Here is a 19,166-nt window from a genome sequence, read left to right on the forward strand (position 1 = left end):
ATTGCGAGGTTTAGATCAGGAGCTCAGGCGATGTGCAGCCAGCCGCCATGATGCCCAAGCCCCGCCCCCCACTATTTCGTTTTCATGTAATTTTGTTGGCACAAAAACGTTCAAATTCCCAGAGAATTGAAAACCATCCCATAGTGAAACCTAGTAATAGTGTCAGTAGAAAGTATTGTATGCTCAGAAATTAGATTAATTTATGCTAGAAATCTTAAACCTGCTCTATGGAGGTATAGGATTGACATCTCCATATTTGTTTCTACTTTTTACTGGCCAGCTTTTACTTACCTAATGATGACTGGGAATTTAAAAGTTAACTTCACACCTCCTCAAGTGGGTGGACAGTCTCTGGAGAGGAGTGCAACTTTTTTTTGTGTTCCGCTGGCTGCCCTGCCCAACAATCTTGACAGCACGGAGAGGAAGTTATATCATTGCACATACTTCCAACACTGAATCACAGAACAAGGAAGCTCATTGTAACGGATCACCTGGCACCCCGACTGGGTACCTCTGTTGATGGATGCTCCTAGCGCTTCCTGAGGGCTCCAAGCACTCCAGCAGACTTAATAACCACCGTAGACTCCTCCAGAGAGCAAGGCAGGAACAAGCTCTTACAAAAGCTTAGTAGTGATTTAACAGGGGAGTATGACAAGCATAGCAATCCCTTGTAGCAAATTGCCCCAATAAGATTAACTTTTAATCCAACACTCTGCTTTTATGCCCATTTTACGCACACCATACCGCCCACAGGGTTTTGTGAAACAACCAATAAAATACGTACATTACAATAAAACACTCCCAGCAATTACACACACACCCTCCCCTCTGCCTGTGATATAATTACTGAACACATTGGGTTAATGTAACTATCACAGGCAGGAAAAATACACTTTTTACACATACACTGTAACTTTAAAAATATACATTCAATCTTCATAAAAATTGCATATTCGAACTCAGCACACTTTAATTACAAACATATCCAAAATTCCGTCCAGGGGTTAAAAAGTTAGCTGGAAGTCCTTTATGACCGACCGCAAGCACATTTTCATGCCCAAAACAGTTCCAGAGAATCAGGCTGTGCGGGCGGTCCATTTCCCATGTTAAAGTCAGTTCAAAAAGACGAACGACAACCATTGTCAAACTGTCGAATGCATTAGTTCCAGGGAAGGTAAAACTTCAGTGGTATTCGTGCCGTTCTGTAGCCGGTTTTAGTTCCATGAGTTTGACGGCACACACCGCTGACTGCATTCAAATGAATCAAAATGGCCGCTGCCATGTGTTTGGTTTTCTAATGGCAACTACTTTGGCTGCATCCGAAGTGCCATGCCAGAACTGCAGGTCCTTTCCCAAAGTACTTACAGGGCCAGAAACAGTACAATAAAAATCCATTATGCCCAAATACAGTTCATAAAGGGCCATACACAGTCCAATACAATTCCATAAGCCCCTAATCAGTTCCTTAAAGGGCAATACATCCCAGGGGCCATAGTCACATGGCAGGAGGCTGGCAATCAGTCTTCTCCAATGCCCAGTGGCGAGGCTGGTTCCACCACACTCATATCCATTATGAATAACCTGAATGGTTCCCTGAAACTGCAAGTAGTAACTTATAAACAGCGAGCCAGTATGAAAGGGCAAGATGGTGGCAGAGGTGATGGATCCATGAATTGTTTTTTAAAACTTCACACCTCATAAGTGCATATTTGTTTGCTATAGGGGGAAAAGTAAGGCTTAAATTACAAATCCTGAGAAATGACTGTTCCCTCTTACGATTCTATTATTCCAATGCCTATAAAAGCCAAACTGTTGATCAAAAACTCTTAAAACGTGGCACAACGGTAGAGACCTGTGCACTATATTTTTTTGCAACACATGTCATATATCACATAGCCTGGCAAGCATCTTGATTTTGCTGAATAATTTTCATTACGATTATCTGCTTCTGTAGCATTAATTGTCCTGGATATTTACACATGGCTGTGCAGTCATGTGAACCAGATTCCGATATTTTTTTTTTTTTTTTTTTTAGTTTGTCAGTTGGTTACATGGTTCAGCAACCATATTGGATTGTTAAAAAAAAAAAAAAATTAAACTACTTTGCATAATTTAACTATTACATTGACCACAAAATCAGAACAACTTCGTAGAAGCTCTATATAATCGGTTCCATGTTAAATATGAAGTTTATTGTGTAAAACTCAAATGTACACAGCACAAAAATGTAATTAAAGTAAATAGAAGTTATTCATACACAACTGTAATATAATTTTAAAACAAAACCTTTAAAAAGCAAATAATATACTTCGTAACCGCTGTGCTCATAAGTGCATACACAGTTGCTAAAAGGTAACAAATTGGTCTGCTACAAAATTGGGCTTATATCATCTACATGGTGAAATGACAATTAGGCATTTCCAATTGTTACCAATAAATCAGTATACTGTAAATAAGTGTGTGTGTGTGCACTCACACTCTCTCTCTCTTTCTCTCTCCCTCCTCTTTATAAATCACTGGTAAGACCACACCTTGAATATACTGCAATTTTGGGCACATGTTCTAAAGAAGGATATCATGGCACTAGAAAAAGTGCAGAGACGAGCTACAAAACTGATACAAGGAATGTAGCATTTTAGTTACGAAGAAAGGTTAAATTTAAACCTCTTTAATTTGTAAAAACGACACCTCAGAGGGGATATAACATAATACAAATATATTCGGGGACAGTACAAACCATTAACTGGAAATCTATTCATAAACAGGGCTACAAGTAGGACACGAGCTCACGCATTTAGGCTGAAAGAAAGGAGATTTAATCTAAGGCAAAGTTATTTTTTTTTTTTTTATTTTTTTAGTTTTTTTTTCAGTAAGAGCATTAAGGATATGGAATTCTCTGCCAGAAGAGGTGGTTTTATCAGTCTATACAGATGTTTAAACTGCAATTGGATAAATACTTGCAAAAACATAACATACCGGGCTATAATTTCTAGTTAGTGGGGTAATAGCTGCTGGATCCAAGGAGACATTTGACTGCTATTTTGGGGTCAAGCAGGATTTTTTTTTCCCCCCTGGTTTGTTGCAAAATTGGAAGCGCTTCAGACTAGTTTTTTTGCCCTTTGGATCAACCGCAAAAACATATATGTGAGGAAGGCTGAACTTGATGGTCGCAAGTCTCTTTTCAGCTATGTAACTAGGACCATACAATCAAATCGTAAATCCGATCTGGACAATTAGGCCAAAATCTTATACCACATGTAACATCATAAAAAGTATAACAAAATATATTTAAACACCATTGTTTAGATAAAACATACAATAATACAACATATTGAAGAAATCCTAGGGAAAAAAAATTCTTCCCCAAACTACATATAATATCAGTGTATCATATTTAGGCAATGAACACATTGCATGTTCAAGAAAGCTAAGAGGAGAAAAGGAAGAAAACAACGCATACCAGGCTACCCTGTAACTATAAAACATAAGCAGGAAAAATCCTTGTTTGAATTTCGTGTGTAACTCCTTTAGGTAAGACGACACCTAGGACCTTGTGCCATAGCGTTTTTGAGATGAATGTATGGTTCCCAGAGTGTCCTTTTAATATTTTTGCTGTTCGAGGGAAGGAATACTAAAATAAACCTTTTTTAAAACTTACTTAGCCTTTTTACTAAACTGTGTTTAACCAAGCAATGATTCCTCTTTTTATTATATAGAAAGAAAGTGAATATGAATCGTTAGTGCATGAAGAAAATAATATAAAGAGCCAAGTTCGAGAGCTGCGGCAGAAGGTAGAAGAAGCAAAGAGTTCTTTATCTGCCAACCAAAGCAGGGGAAAGGTTCTTGATGCTCTGATTCAACAGAAGAAATCTGGAAAAATTCCTGGTATTTATGGAAGATTGGTAAGGTTTAAAAATACTTTAGAATGTGAAAGTCCCTTTTTTTACGGGTAAAACAATTAAAATCACTTAATGCATTATATAGATAATGCATTAAAAAAGAAAAAAATCTGCAGAAAAGTTACATAATGTTTTAAGGTGGTCTGTACAATGCTTAGTGAATCTCACTGCATCTTTAGGATGAAACGCTAGTCTTTGGTGACTGGTCTTATGAGTTTAAAATGCAGTAGCAATTATCCTATCTGCTTTACTGTGGCTCACTATATTGTTAACTGTACTGTATATAAATTCACAGGAGCTACGCTCTGTTTTGGCATCTGCTTAACTTAAGATTACACATGTCCAGTCCATATCTGTTTTGTAGGAAAAGCCTTCCCTGCTAATAATGAGCTCCAAATGAGTCCGAAACTTTTAGCAATGTTTCAGGGGGACCAGGGCTACTAAGACTTGACCCTTGTATGAAGTAATCAAAAATAAAGATCAGTCCTGTGAAAACAGGATAGTTCAACCTGGTAATAAATGTATCTCTACTTGAAATATGTACAAAAATGTTATAAATATGTACAATGTAACTAAAAAGTGAAATAAATGTACTTCCAGAAGTAATGATGTATAAATTATGCAATGTTCACATTTGGACATGTAAAACATATTTCAGGAAATCTGCTCTTAATGGCGATAATACATTAAGAAAGGGAGTAAATTAGCTGACTGACAATAGATACTCTCCTCTACTGGCTAAACCTTATATTTAGTATTCAAATGTATGCCAAAAAATATAATTAAGTGCAAGGATCACTATTTGTAAATTCGTATCTAAGGGTAATAAGAGTACTACAGCGCCCCTATTGCCATCCTTCAATATAGTCAGCATGTAATGCATCACAACACTGACCATCTAGAGGTACGTAATTAAAACTAAGAAAATAGAAAAGAAAACCTCAGTTGTAAGTGAAAGTCATTAGTCAGCCTACTATATCTGCCTCTCCCACCTGAAATCTAGCTAGACAGGATACAGAGTGCAAAAAGGAATTTTAATGTGAGCAGTGATTGGTGTGCAATAAAGTGTCAAATTGAGTGCGAGGTAGTAAGAGACACTGAGTTTGTGCTGCTGTACCTTTGTCCAAGGGCTAACCAAGTCTGGCTGTAAAGTGGTTCGTCTCAAGGAACACCCAATGGTGATATCCAATTGCAGCCAGGAGGAGAGAGTGATTCCCTAATGGTTGTCAGTCTGAGGAAAAATCTGTCCACTTATCCAAATTCAGTTTGATATTATTAAGGATGCCCCAAGATGTGTGGTTACATCTGAGGAGGGTCTGCTCGCAAGTGTCAATTCACCTGTTCGTCCTTCTTGTGAGGTGTATAGCTAAAGGGGTGTGGATATGGACAATGTGTCAAGTGTGGCTTGTCAATAAAGTATGAACCGCCAACCATGGATGTACACACCCGGACGGTTGTACCAGGACCGCATCATATAATGATAAAGGCAATGTTCAAGATGGACATCATAGTAGATTGAGGGTGTAAATCTCCTTAATAGGATGTATATAGTCTGTAATGGAGGGTGTATCCGTATTGGAATTCCAAAAAGTCAAGGGGTTGCAACACATAAGATGGCACTGAAAAATATATTCCAATTCACGATAGTGAGGTAGTGCTCCATTAAAGGTACCAGGAGTATTGTCGATTCGACATCATGTATAACATTGGATTTCAACATAATCTCCTAAATTGTAATGTATGTCAGGGAGACTGACTTCCCTTCAAGATAACAGCTGGTTAGTACAGGGATAGGCAACCTTCGGCTCTCCAGATGTTGTGGACTACATCCCCCATAATGCTCTTACACACATATTGCTGGCAAAGCATCATGGGAGGTGAAGTCCAAAACATCTGGAGAGCCGAAGGTTCCCCACTCCTGGGTTAGTATATTGTTTAAAGGGACACTATAGTCACCAGAACTACAGCTTAATGTAGTTGTTCTGGTGAGTATAATGGTTCCCTTCAGAGAATAGGCAGTGTTTACATTACCCCTAGGGACACCTCCAGGTGGCCACTCCTTGGATGGCCACTGTGACTACTTTGTCTTATGGAGTTTTCCTACGCTTGACCAGCGGAGGAGCAAAGTGTACTTAGTTTTCGGTGGTGAAATTTTTCCCCCCACAATTCTCACCTTTGATCCATGATCTTGCGATGCTTCCTGTCGGTATTCCCGAACGTTGTCACTTAGACAGAACGCCAGCGAAGCTACAGAATTTCATCATAACAGAATGAGAACAGTTTGTTCATTCATGTTAGAGTGCATTTCGGGACTTTGTTCGTATCGGAATTTCATTCATATGAAAAATTCTGATCCTATTCGTGCCGCGGCTGCATCTTGCTCCCTAATTCACACAGTATCAGAGAGCGATCTACCAAAAGGCTGAAAGACCTAAATTTACTAATACTAAGTGAAGATTACGTGGTATTAGTAAAATTTCCCCTTGCTCTCTATACTGCAAGTAGGGGTATGTCTAGTAAACCGTGAGCAGCCGATGGTTGCTCACTGTAACAAAAAACACAAACCCTAGTGTCCCCCCCTCCCGCGCCAGTGGGGGCCTATTACACTGAACGGGTGACATATTGCACCCAACCCTGAGTGGCGGATGGGGACCCTAAATTATAATAAGGGGGAGAACCTATTGTCCTTGCCCTCACCCATGAGTGGCGGGTGGGGGCCCTAAACAATAAGGGGGATCTATTGTCCTCACCCCCCTCCCCATTATAATTTAGGGCCCCCACCTGCTAGTGAGGACAATAGGTTCTACCCCTCCCCTTTATTATTATTATTATTATTATTATTATTATTAGCTGCCACTCAGGGGTGGGGGCCAGGGGGAGGACAATAGGTGTGTGTCTATATCTCTATCTCACTAATCTAGTGTATTATATCTGCATAAAAGGTGAAATGCAAATGCACTCACGTGGTATGGATACCTGTATGTTGACTCCAACAATTTAGCATGGAGTGGTATAATACCCACTCTGGGAGATGCTGGTGAGTGACAGTCCTCTCTGCATAGTGTGGATGGGTATATATATATATATATATATATAAAACCATGGGGGGATGGTTGCACTCACCTAAACATGCTTAAATGGGGTGCTGCTGGGGGCCATATTATACAATAAATACACAAGATCCAGCGCACTCTCCTATCTACTAAACAGCAACTTCAATGTTGACAGATTTTATTAGTTTGTAAAAGTTTTTTTTTTTTTTTTTTTTTTTTATCTCTATTTTATATATCTCTATATCTCTATTTTATATATCTCTATATCTCTATTTTATATATCTCTATATCTCTATTTTATATATCTCTATATCTCTATTTTATATATCTCTATATCTCTATTTTATATATCTCTATATCTCTATTTTATATATCTCTATATCTCTATTTTATATATCTCGATAAAACAGAAATATAGTGCACACTGTAATGTCTCTTGGTACAAGTAGGATAATCACTTACAAGTGTGGAGCAAAATGGGGTTTTGCTCAATCCAAACAGCTTAGTCGGTTTGTTCCCCACCTAGGAAACTGGTGTCCAGGGTATGGTGAATTAAAAGCAGGAGGATCCAGGGTGTCTTAAAATAAATTTGTATTTATTCTGACTCCTATAGAGAGAGAGTGAGTAAAAAGAAATGCCAACATGTTTAATCAATGTGAGAAACACTGTAAGGTGCTACCCCTTGCTTCCTATACCAGCAATTTGCATTTATCCTGAAAAAGGAGAAACTCCAGATTGGTGTTGGAGACTGCTGTTCTTATTTCATATTCTTTCTGGGACATTCAGTTTCTTATTAGACCAATTAAATCCAGGTCCATTTTAGTCCACATGAATCCTACAGGATAGAAAATCTGCACACAAGATGTCTTCTAGCCTGTTGGTGTTATAGACTTTAACAAATATATTCTAACTTCAGACACCGTGTCAAGACCAGGCTATGTTTACACTTGATTAGACTCTTTTTAGACCATTATGACACACCAGATTATTTTGTTCTACTCTTAAGACCAAATGGAAAGATACAATGTCATTACAAGGCTACAGAAAACAAGCCAATCACAGCATTATGTGACATGATACATAAATTAAGGATCTAACTTCAAGAGATTTATGGTAAACGAACCATTCCAGTCTTTCAGGGCTGCAAACGCATTTTTTTTTAAAAATGCATCTTTAGACCGGATTACTCCTACAATTCGTAGTTTACTCCTAAAATCTTAGCACCCCAGTAAATTGAATGGGTATCCCAGTTTGGGTCAAGCATGATCAAGGCACCAAATCATTGCATGTGCAATATTACTTTACATGATACCTAGGTATAGGAAACCCATTAGCAAGATCAGTGTCCCTCCTAGGAGTGGCTTGGAACATGAAATGCAAAAGAAGCAGGTAAATATGAAAAACAATCAGATTTTACCTGCTTTTTCTACTTGCTGAATGAGAACAGTCTCTTTTAAAACCTATTGGATTTGTGTCCCTTTAAACACTGTATATTCTGTTCAGAGATTTTTAAAGCACCTAGACAACTTACATGCCTAATAAACATTATGGTAAGACAACCTAATTTGCAACCCGGTTGTCCATCCAGATCTGCAGATTTTAGCTCCGTCTTCATCTTCTGTTTTCAACAGGAAATATACTGTTAAAGGCTGTTCAAATTTGCATTAATCACACAGTGCCTTAGTTTGAAATAATACCTTTTTTCTCTTTTAGGGTGACCTTGGAGCTATTGATGAGAAGTATGACGTGGCTATTTCATCATCCTGTGGTGCCCTGGATAATATTGTTGTTGATACAATCGATACAGCTCAAGAATGTGTAAATTTTTTGAAAAAGCAAAATGTTGGTGTAGCAACATTCATTGGATTAGATAAGGTATTGATGTGTTGTTTTTGTGTATGTATGTATATTTTTTCTTTTCCATTCTGGTGATCTATATGCTTTATTTTCTTAATCAGATGAAGGTCTGGGGAAAAGGAATGGACAAGATTCAGACCCCTGAAAATATTCCACGCTTGTTTGATATGGTGAAACTAAAAGATGAACAAATTAGACCAGCATTCTACTTTGCGTTACGGGATACATTAGTTGCTGATAATCTGGACCATGCAACTAGAGTTGCTTTTCAGAAGAATAAAAGATGGAGAGTTGTAACTTTGCAAGGACAAATTATTGAGCAGTCTGGTAATACCCATTTATTTTTAAATGTTTGCTCGATTGCGTTGTGGAGGAAACTAGCCTCAAATACTTCACAGCTTACTGAATAAAGTGCTGCTAATTGAGAATTGAAAAGACAGTTTGGCTATTCCGACACATTTTAAGAAATTCAATTGCAGACATTCCAGCTTTCTTGTTTTGTACACATTTTGTTCATATTTTGCAATTTTAGAAGAAAAAGAGCATCACCATATAAGAACTGAAAGGGGAAGGGTTATAGGCTTCTAATGGAAAGTCCGGAAAATGCCTAACAATAAAACATTATGTGTAAAGCACATATCCAGTTGCTAAAGCTTTTAGCCACTGTAATTTAGCTTAAGTGAATAAACACGCTTGTGTCCATGTTTAATCCTATAACAAACAGAAAAGTATTACAGTAAAGTTTAATGTTTTTAGTGCATGTGTGTGTATATATAACCATTATGCAATGGCTAATATGATTCCAGAAACACAGCCAAATGACTTGATTTAGGCGCCATATCCTTGTAATACTTTTTAAGTCAAACCTGCAAACATGTTTATATTTAATGATTCCTTTTAATTCTGCTTCCAGGTACTATGACAGGTGGTGGGGGAAGAGTTATGAAAGGCAGAATGGGATCATCTGTTATGGTTGAAATATCAGATGAACAGGTTGGTATTGATTGTCACCAGAACCAGATGTTTGTAGTGCAACACATTTCATTTTGGTGGTTTTCTTTTCTTTTGTAGTTACAAAAAATGGAATCCAAACTTAATTCTGACTCCAATAAAGCCGCTGCAATACAAGAACGCAAAGTACAGCTGGAAGAGGAGCTAACCAAACTTCGCCAAGCAACAAGAGAGATGAAAAATACTTTTGAGAAATATACAGCCAGCCTGCAGGTACATAAACCATGCTAGTAGTCTTTAAGAGTTCCTATCATGATAAATATGTCTCCCCCATTCAGTCATTGCCAATCCGCACAGATAAGAGTGTTGTGCTTTGTGTGTCTGTTATCAGGGAAACACTTCTTTTGGTTGTTCTGCTTGCTTTCAGCCTAAAGGAAAGCAATGCTTGCAAGGGGGAGAAATGGCAGGCTCTGTGTGAGTGAAGCAGCATGGAGATAAAGAACATGAATGATTTATTGCAGGAGTTTTGGAGAATCTGAGAGTGGAGAGCTAGAACAGCTTTATTTACATACCATAAAGCTTTGGGGTAAAAAGTCTGTGCTTCTTAAAAAGGGGAAGGCAGGAGAGAGGCAAGTCCCATTGAAAACGTGAGGAGACAGGGATAATGGAATTAAATTAAAATATGAGCTTTAATGGTATTATAGGAACACTATAGGGTCAGAAATACAAACGTATATTCCTGACCCTGTAGTGTAAAAACCCCTGGCTTCCTTTGTCCCCTGATCCGCATCCTTGGCTGATTTCATAATCATTGATCTCAGCCAATCAAATGCTTTCCCATAGGAAAGCATTGGCAGGCTATTGGGCATGTGCTGCAAATCTCGCTGGCAAATCGGCATCTCCTCATAAAGAGGTATTGACTCAATGCATCGCTATGGGGAAAGTTTAGAGCATGGAGACGCTGACCCACAAAGCACCTTTTTGTGGCCGTCTGACTGCCACTGAAGGTGTCCCTAGGTAGCAATGCAAGTACTGCCTTTTCTCTAAAAGAAGTGTTTACAGTAATAATTCTGCGGAGACTAAATATAATTACCAGAACTACATTAAGCTCTAGTTGTTCAGGTGACTAGTGTCCCTATGAGAAAAACATCAGCATCAACGTTCAGCATCTCCACACTCTACATGGAGAAGCTGAACTCTTCCTAACAATTTAGGGAGGGGCAAAGAGCCTTAACTGTTTTTTTAACACTACAGGATCAGGAACACACATTTTGTATTCGTGACCCTATAGGTGCCTTTAATTGTATAACATGAGTCAAGATAGATGGTTAGTAAACTGCAAACATTTGTATGTCATGACAGGTTCTTTTTAAGTTATTTGTTCCTGACTTGATGAATGATTTTGACTTGTGATATTGTTTGTAGAAAGGGTTTCAAGTCTTTAAAATACCATGACACAAAATGGATAGCTGAGTACTTAATTTTTACAACTCATTTCATATCAATAAGTATGAATCAATTTGAAGTAGGGTAACAGATCAGATAAATGTATTACTCTATTCTTTGTAACTTCCTTCTTTGTAACTTTTTTTTTAGAGTCTCTCTGAGCAAGAAGTACACTTGAAAACCCAGTTGAAAGGGCTAGAAGCTAATGTCGCTGCTACTGTACCGGATAAAAACCAACAAAAACAAATGGAAAAAAACCTGGAAAGCTTTAGAAAAGGTATGCTACTATTTTTATATGTACAAATTAGAATCTTTAAAAAAAAAAAAAAAAATGTTTATCTGTTTGCTTATTGCACGTTACATAACTTAAGTGCAGATATGTTTTATAACTACAGCTTTTTTAAATGGATACTATATAATGAATGATGCTCAATGTAATGCATTATAAAAATTCTTAATAAAGATGCTCTTTCAAAATTCCTGCCATTTCTGTGATGGAAACTTATTAGGCCCTCCCCATAGAAAAGCAATGCTTTACTATAGGGATTTTACAGACGCTTGATGTCCTCATGTTCTGCATGAGGATGTCCAGCGTCGGGCAACTAAAAGACTCTTAGCAAGCAGGAGATGCCTCTAACTGTTTACTGACAGCCACTAGAGGCAGTCTTGGTCCTGCAATGTAATTATTGCGGTTTCTCTAAAACTGCAACCATTTACATTGCAGAACTACAGGGGACAGAAACGTTGCACCTAGACCACTTAAATTGAGCTGAAGTGGTTTGTGTGCCTATAGTGTCCATTTAAGAAAAGCAATTCATTTGTTTTGTCCTGCCCATAGCATTGTAACTGTGGGGATATGAATCATTGATTGCAGTTTAGGGCCACTAATTCTGGGTTCCTTGGTACCAGCAGGGATCTAACCCCTGTTGGTACTTTTACTGCATGATGGCCTCTATGCCGTCACTGGGCATTAAAGCTATGCACTTCATGACAGTGTAGACAGTCATGTGGTCCATAAGTGGTTAAAAGTGTTTGCTTTAAAAAAATAATTGTCAAGTGATGCATGTCCCTTTTTAAGAAGCAGGTATTTTCTGTTTATACAATACTATTAGGCTCACAAATCTTATGTGTAATCTCCAATCTCCTGAGAATGTAACGATCTGCAACTCAGGCTTTTAAAATAGCTGGTAAAAAGGCTACCTTAGCACTACAGCTGCTTCAAGTTGGGGTTTCCCATGATGCTAAGTACATTATATCAGGGCTCAACAAATCCCAGGTCACCATGGCAATTAGAAATTTTGCCCGGCCAACTGGGATTTGAATTCTAAAGGCAGAATGGTGGATCAGTGGAGCCGGACGGATGACTCTGGGATCGTGGAGGCAGCCGTCCTGGGTTGCTTGGAGGCGGCAGGCTGGGGCAGCACACAAAGGAGCAGTAATCTTCCTGAGGCTCCCTCGTGCTGTATAGTGATGTTGGGTGCCTGAATACAACGTAATGCCAGCCCTGGCATCACTACAGGGAGCAGCATGTAAATTACTGCTCCCTCGCACGTAGGATGAGCGAACAGCCCACACTGGACCCCAGTCCCCACTCCCTTCTCCCAAAGGCAGGGAGGCTGTGTGGATTATAACTGGAAAATGTCAATTTGTGTGTCTATTTCAGGGTGTTTGTCGCGGGCTGTAGGTGGGTGTCTTTGTGTGTCTGCTTAGGAACCTGCACCCCTCCGGTCTCAAGAGGTGTTTTTACTCCCCTTCTTTCCCACTCGTGACAGTTTTCCACAGCTTGTACTGCCTTCATGTCTGATATAATCAATCTTTAAGATCTCAGCTAAACCAGTGCTTTGCTATAGGAAAGCATTGGGAGGATATTGCACATGTTCTCTATGGGTAACATTCAGCACGTCCACGCAGAGCGTGGAGACGCTGCCCTGACTCTCTAGTTGGCGTCTGAGTGACTGTCACTAGAAGTGTTTCTAGACCGCAATGTAAATGCTGCCTTTTCTCTGAAAAGGCAGCGTTTACATTAAAAAGGCCACAGGGACAGGTCATAGGCACCAGAACTACATTAAGCTTGTAGTGGTTCTGTTAACTATAGTGTCAGTTTAAGTATTGTGTATTTCTCATAAATTATACTCCGCTAGTTTTAAAAGCTGGCTCCTAAACTGAGAGATTTGTTTCTTATTACTTTGGATTGTGGGTAAATTTGATTGGTAACTGAAACTTGCTTTAATAACATCCATTGTCATGTTTTGTCAATCTGACTGTTATACAGTAGGAAAAGTAGTCTCTTCTTGTATGTAATGAAAATTAGAGTGCTCAGGAAAATCAAATATTCAGGAAGCTATAGAGAAAAAGATCAGATGAGTTTATTTTTGCTAAGTCACTTTAATGTCTAGTATAATAACCCATTTGATTTGATATGCTTGTTCCTAGAACACGGGTGTCAAACACAAGGCCCGCGGGCCGAATCCGGCCCGCCAGACCTCGTCATGTGGCCCGTGTAGCCGCCGCCAGCCTTCACCCAGGGCCGGCGCGTCCATAAGGCGGCTCAGGCGGCCGCCTTAGGGCGCACCGGCCCGGGGGCGCAAATGTCCGGGTGACCGGCAGGAGGGAAGCGCACAGCTCTCCTCTCCTGACGGTCACTTCTTGTAGCGTGGCCGAGCGCCAAGCTGCAGTGCCGCGGACTGTGTGGAGGGGGCGGGGATATGAACACGTCATATCCCTGCTCCCTCTGTAGCACACAGCGCGGCTGGCGCCCAGCAGGGGCGGAGCTACCGCCGGCCCCCTCACGTCAGCCTGGGAGGAAATCCTCCCAAGAAGACAGTAGAGGGCAGAGAGGAGGGGGGCTGGACAGGACCAGCTCCTCCAACTCCCAACTACCTCAGGCAGCACTCTGGATCCCAGGTAAGCCACCCTCCTGAACCTGTGTGTGTGTGTCTGTCTGTGTGTCTGTGTGTCTGTCTGTCTGTCTCTGTGTGTGTGTGTGTGTGTGTATGTCTCTGTCTGTGTGTGTGTGTATGTCTCTGTCTGTGTGTGTGTGTGTGTGTATGTCTCTGTCTGCGTGTGTCTGTCCTGTCTGTCGTCCTACAGATACAACCGGCCCTTTGAGGGTGACCAAACTGCTGATGCGGCCCCCGATGAATTTGAGTTTGACACTCCTGTCCTAGAAAATGTATACCGTATATACTCTAGCATAAGCCGAGGCACCTAATTTTACCACACAAAAAATGGAAAAATGTATTGACTCGTGTATAAATTTAAAAATAAAAATAGATACCAATAAAATTACATTAATTGAGGCATCAGTATGTTAAAGGGTCTATCCAGTGCCAAGAAAACAATCCGTTTTCCTGGCACTGCAGTTCCCCTCTCCCTCACACCTCCCCTCCCCGGTTGCTGAAGGGGTCAAAACCAGAGGCAGAGACTACGTCCCTCGGGGCTGCTTCTTGGTCCGCCCACGCTCCTCCCCGTCACCATATCAGCAGGCGGGGGAGACCTAATGCCGCACACGCCTATTAGACCTCCCCATAGGAAAGCATTGAAAATGCTTTCAATGCTTTCCTATGGGGATTTTAGCGACGCTGGAGGTCCTCACATAGCGTGAGGACATCCAGCGACGTTATAGCACAGAAAATCTGCCACCAGAGAAGGCGTTAAAGGGAAACTCCAGTGCCAGGAAAACAATCCGTTTTCCTGGCACTGGAGGGTCCCTCTCCCTCCCAATCCCCAGTTGCTGAAGGGGTGAAAACCCCTTCAGTGACTTACCAGGGTCAGCGACAGGTCCCACGTCGCTGCTTCCTCCTCCCCTGCCGCTCCTCCTTCTGCTTACGTCGGCCGGCCGAGGAGACCTAATGCGCATGCGCGGCAATGCCGCGCATGCGCATTAGCGCACCCCATAGGGAAACATTGAAAATGAATTTCAATGCTTCCCTATGGGGAATAGAGCGACGCTGGAGGGCCTCACACAGCGTGAGGACGTCCAGCGACGCTCTAGCACAGAAAACCTGTGCTATGAAGCAGGAAGTGTCCTCTAGTGGCTGTCTAACAGACAGACACTAGGGGAGGACTTAACCCTGCAAGGTAATTATTGTAGTTTAAAAAAAAAAACTGCAATAATTACACTTGCAGGGTTAAGTGTAGTGGGAGTTTGCACCCAGACCACTCCAATGAGCCGAAGTGGTCTGGGTGCCTGGAGTGTCCCTTTAACCCAGCAAGGTAATTATTGCAGTTTATAAAAACTGCAATAATTACACTTGCAGGGTTAAGTGTAGTGGGAGTTGGCACCCAGACCATTCCAATGGGCAGAAGTGATCTGGGTGCCTGGAGTGTCCCTTTAAATGTTTTTGAATATTTATTTAGTGTGTGTGTGTGTGTGTGTGTGTGTGTGTGTGTATATATATATATGTGTATACATGCAGAGTGTGTGTGTGTGTGTATGTGTATACATGCAGAGTGTGTGTGTGTGTAAACTGGGTGGGGGGAGGGCATTTTTATTTTAATATTTATTATTTAAATATTACATTTTTAAACTTTTTTTTTTTTTTTTTTTGGTCCCCTCTCCCTGCTTGTTACCTGGCCAGGGAGGGGGACTATGGCATTCCGTGGTGGTCCAGTGGCATGAGCTGTGCAGTGGGGGCCTGCAGAAGCTCTTACTTGCCTTCCCAGCTGCTTCCTTCAGCTCCCCTGTGTAAATCTCGCGGTCTGCGTGCCACGTCGAGTGTTGCCATGGTAACCCGTAGCAACGCTCTGACGGCTGTGGGACTCGCGAGATTTAGACAAGGGAGCTGCTGGGAAGGTAAGAGCTTCTGCGGCCACCTGGGACTGCCAGGCTTGCCATGAGCCCGGTGGTCCTGGTCTGTATTATGGCAATGTAAGTTGCCATAATACAGACCCTCACTCTAGAATAAGCGGGGGCGGGGGGGGCTTTTCAAGCATAAAAAATGTGCTGAAAAGCTTGGCTTATACTCGAGTAAATACTGTAACTGTTTTCATGGAATGAGCATAAGTAATTGGTTATCTGGTTTAAGATGTATAAATGTAACAAACATTCAAATAATTCAAGCTACTTTTAAGTCCTAACTTACTAGCCAGACCTAAATGTTACTCCCCACCACAAATGTGTCCTACCAGTATTTTGTTTGTGATGTATACTGTCTATGGCATGGATTTTTACTATGGATGAGTTCACAGGGAAGGCTATACTGTGAATCTCTAGTTGTGAGTGCAAGTAACGTGGGAGTGACAAGTCAATTAAGTCTTTTGTTTCTCAGTGGTAAGGGTAGCTTATTCTTGCTGCTGCTTCTTGTTCTTTCTTCAAATAGAACAGCAACTACACTTAATAATTCTGTCTTTTTCACCTTGTAAGTGACCCCGGGTGTCTTCACTTTATTTGAAGAGACATCTAACATCTTATCTGAAGTGCTTTATTGGTAGTGTCTTTCTCTACTTTCGGCCCTTAGCTAGAAAACTGTTTAACTTTTTAAAGTAGTATGCACAGCATTTCCGATAGACGTACTCTGTTCTTTAGTTAGATGAGGATAAATCTAAAATACACCTCTTTAAAGAGAAATATGATACAGCTGTGATCGCTAACTGGGATTTGAGTAGGTTTGCCAGATCAGGTTTCTTCCTTCCTCCCCCTCTTCCCAACACTTTTATTCCATTCTGATTTAATTCCATAATATCGCAGTTCAGTGAATAACTGTCAATGTCCAGGGCTCTAAGCAGATTCTCCTATTTTACATTATTTTAAGAGTCCGGATAAGTTGATTGCCATGACTAATACGTAGATTGGGCTACTGCTTTAGGTATTTTATAGTCTGTATACTTCAGTCTGTAGAAGCTAGCTATAGACCTTCTGGATTTGTTTTATGTGAAATGAGAAAATACAAAATGCTCAACTTAAGAGTGAACGTGGGGTTGTGAAGTGTATGTAATATTTTCTCGTCTGAATAAGTGGTACTTGTCTAGGTGGGGAGAATAATTTTATATAAGCGGGGCAGGCATACTCTCCTTATACCACCCCTCTGTCTTTCATTTCAGAAATAATTTGAATGAGTATTGTTGAAGGAGTAGTCCAAACAATGTCATGTAGCCTGGTAACTGACTTCAGCGCCATCTTGTTGGTGTGAACATTCAGTGTACATACGCTTGTTTGGCCTTTACTCCTTGAGCCCTCAGTGACCATCACAACTGAATAGATGGTGTTGACAGCTGACGCTGCATGAGCTTCTAATGACCATCTGGCATTGTAGTTCAGTGCTGTGCCTGTGATGAATAATGTGGTTTTGGAATTGCTTGCACTAGAATGGAATCTGCAAACAAATAAAATGTCTTTTATATAGTTTGGTAGAAAGTTCCTATCCAGTGTATTTTATTTTCTAGTTCAGTAATTTACACTGACTGAAGTTACAAGAGTAGAATTAGTATCTTTATTCATTTAGTTTGGCTTCTAATTTTTTTATTTTTTTTTTAGAATATGAAAAAGCAGCAGGGAAGTCAGGAAAAGTGGAAGAAGAAGTTAAAAGATTGCACAAGCTCATTGTTGATATTAACAATCACAAGTTGAAAGCTCAGCAAGATAAGTTGGATAAAATCAGCAAGGAGATAGACGACTGCACATCTGCTATAACCAAAGCACAAGTTTCAATCAAGACTGCAGACAGGTATGATCATTTTACATAAACCTATACCTACCTACTCTAACCATTCATACAGAGGTTTGGAGGTCTACCTCCCTGTTGAACGTGTTACCAGTCATGTAGAGATAGAATAGAGGCACGTGATAATTACATTGTGCTACCTAAATTGTTAGTTCTTGTCCATGTTTAACTTTTCCATATTAATGAAGAATAAATCTTCTGCACCTACCCTGTAAACAAACATATAAATCATAGGTATGTCAGTAGCATGGAAATCTTACAATTCCTTTATTTCCATTGCAAATGCCATATACACATATACAAAGTCTACTGAAGTAGACTAGGAAGCAAGCTTCAGTCGAGTAGCTTAAAACATAAATTGAATACTTATCGTGCAATATATCTTGATCACTTATTTGATAGTCATGTTAATGTTTCAATCACAAGGCCTCTAAAATTAGATCTGCACCGTTTTGTTTACTTTTACCAAGATACTCAGTATACCGTATATACTCGAGTATAAGCCGAGTTTTTCAGCCCATTTTTTGGGCTGAAAAACCCCAACTCGGCTTATACTCGAGTCACTGTCTGTATTATGGCAATTTGCATTGCCATAATACAGACCGGGGGAGAGGGGTGCTGGCAGAGCTGTAACTTACCTGTCCTGCAGCTCCTGTCAGCTCTCTCCTCCTCTGCGCCGTCCGTTCAGCACCTCGGTCAGCTCCCAGTGTAAGTCTCGCGAGAGCCGCGGCTCTCGCGAGACTTACAGTGTGAGCTGATAGAAGGAGCTGCGCGGAGGAGGAGAGAGCTGACAGGAGCTGCAGAACAGGTAAGTTACAGCTCTGCCAGCACCCCTCTCCCCCCCACTGAACTGCCACTGGACCACCAGGGAAGGAGCCCCCCTCCCTGCCATATATCAAGCAGGGAGGGGGGACGAAAAAAAATAAATATATAAATAAAATTAAAAAAAATAATAAAAAAAAAAATTAATAACAAAAAAAAGGGGGATAAGGACCACTATGGGAGGGAGGGGGGGTATAAGGACCACTATGGGAGGGAGGGGGGGGGGGGGGGGGTAAGGACCACTATTGGAGGGAGGAGGGTATAAGGACCACTATGGGAGGGAGGGGGGGTATAAGGACCACTATGGGAGGGGGTGGGATAAGGACCACTATGGGAGGGGGGTATAAGGACCACTATGGGAGGGAGGGGGGTATAAGGACCACTATGGGAGGGAGGGGGGGGGGGGGTATATGGACCACTATGGGAGGGATGGGGGGGGATAAGGAACATTATGGGAGGGAGAAGGGGGATAAGGG

The 19,166-nt window shown here is 40.8% G+C and overlaps 1 protein-coding gene across 2 annotated transcripts in view; it reads left to right on the plus strand.

Annotated features, from left to right (window-relative positions):
- Nucleotides 1-19,166, plus strand: part of SMC4 (structural maintenance of chromosomes 4) — a 55,772-nt gene that overhangs the window by 23,222 nt on the left and 13,384 nt on the right. For both annotated transcript variants that reach the window (XM_063442600.1, XM_063442601.1), the window contains 7 exons: nt 3,717-3,902; nt 8,666-8,827; nt 8,911-9,136; nt 9,723-9,802; nt 9,881-10,033; nt 11,357-11,483; nt 17,682-17,871. In XM_063442600.1, coding sequence (XP_063298670.1) covers nt 3,717-3,902; nt 8,666-8,827; nt 8,911-9,136; nt 9,723-9,802; nt 9,881-10,033; nt 11,357-11,483; nt 17,682-17,871 — 1,124 coding nt within the window. The remainder of the gene's footprint in view (nt 1-3,716; nt 3,903-8,665; nt 8,828-8,910; nt 9,137-9,722; nt 9,803-9,880; nt 10,034-11,356; nt 11,484-17,681; nt 17,872-19,166) is intronic.

The sequence above is a fragment of the Pelobates fuscus genome, chromosome 2 (assembly GCF_036172605.1).
Source record: "Pelobates fuscus isolate aPelFus1 chromosome 2, aPelFus1.pri, whole genome shotgun sequence".
NCBI lineage: Eukaryota > Metazoa > Chordata > Amphibia > Anura > Pelobatidae > Pelobates > Pelobates fuscus.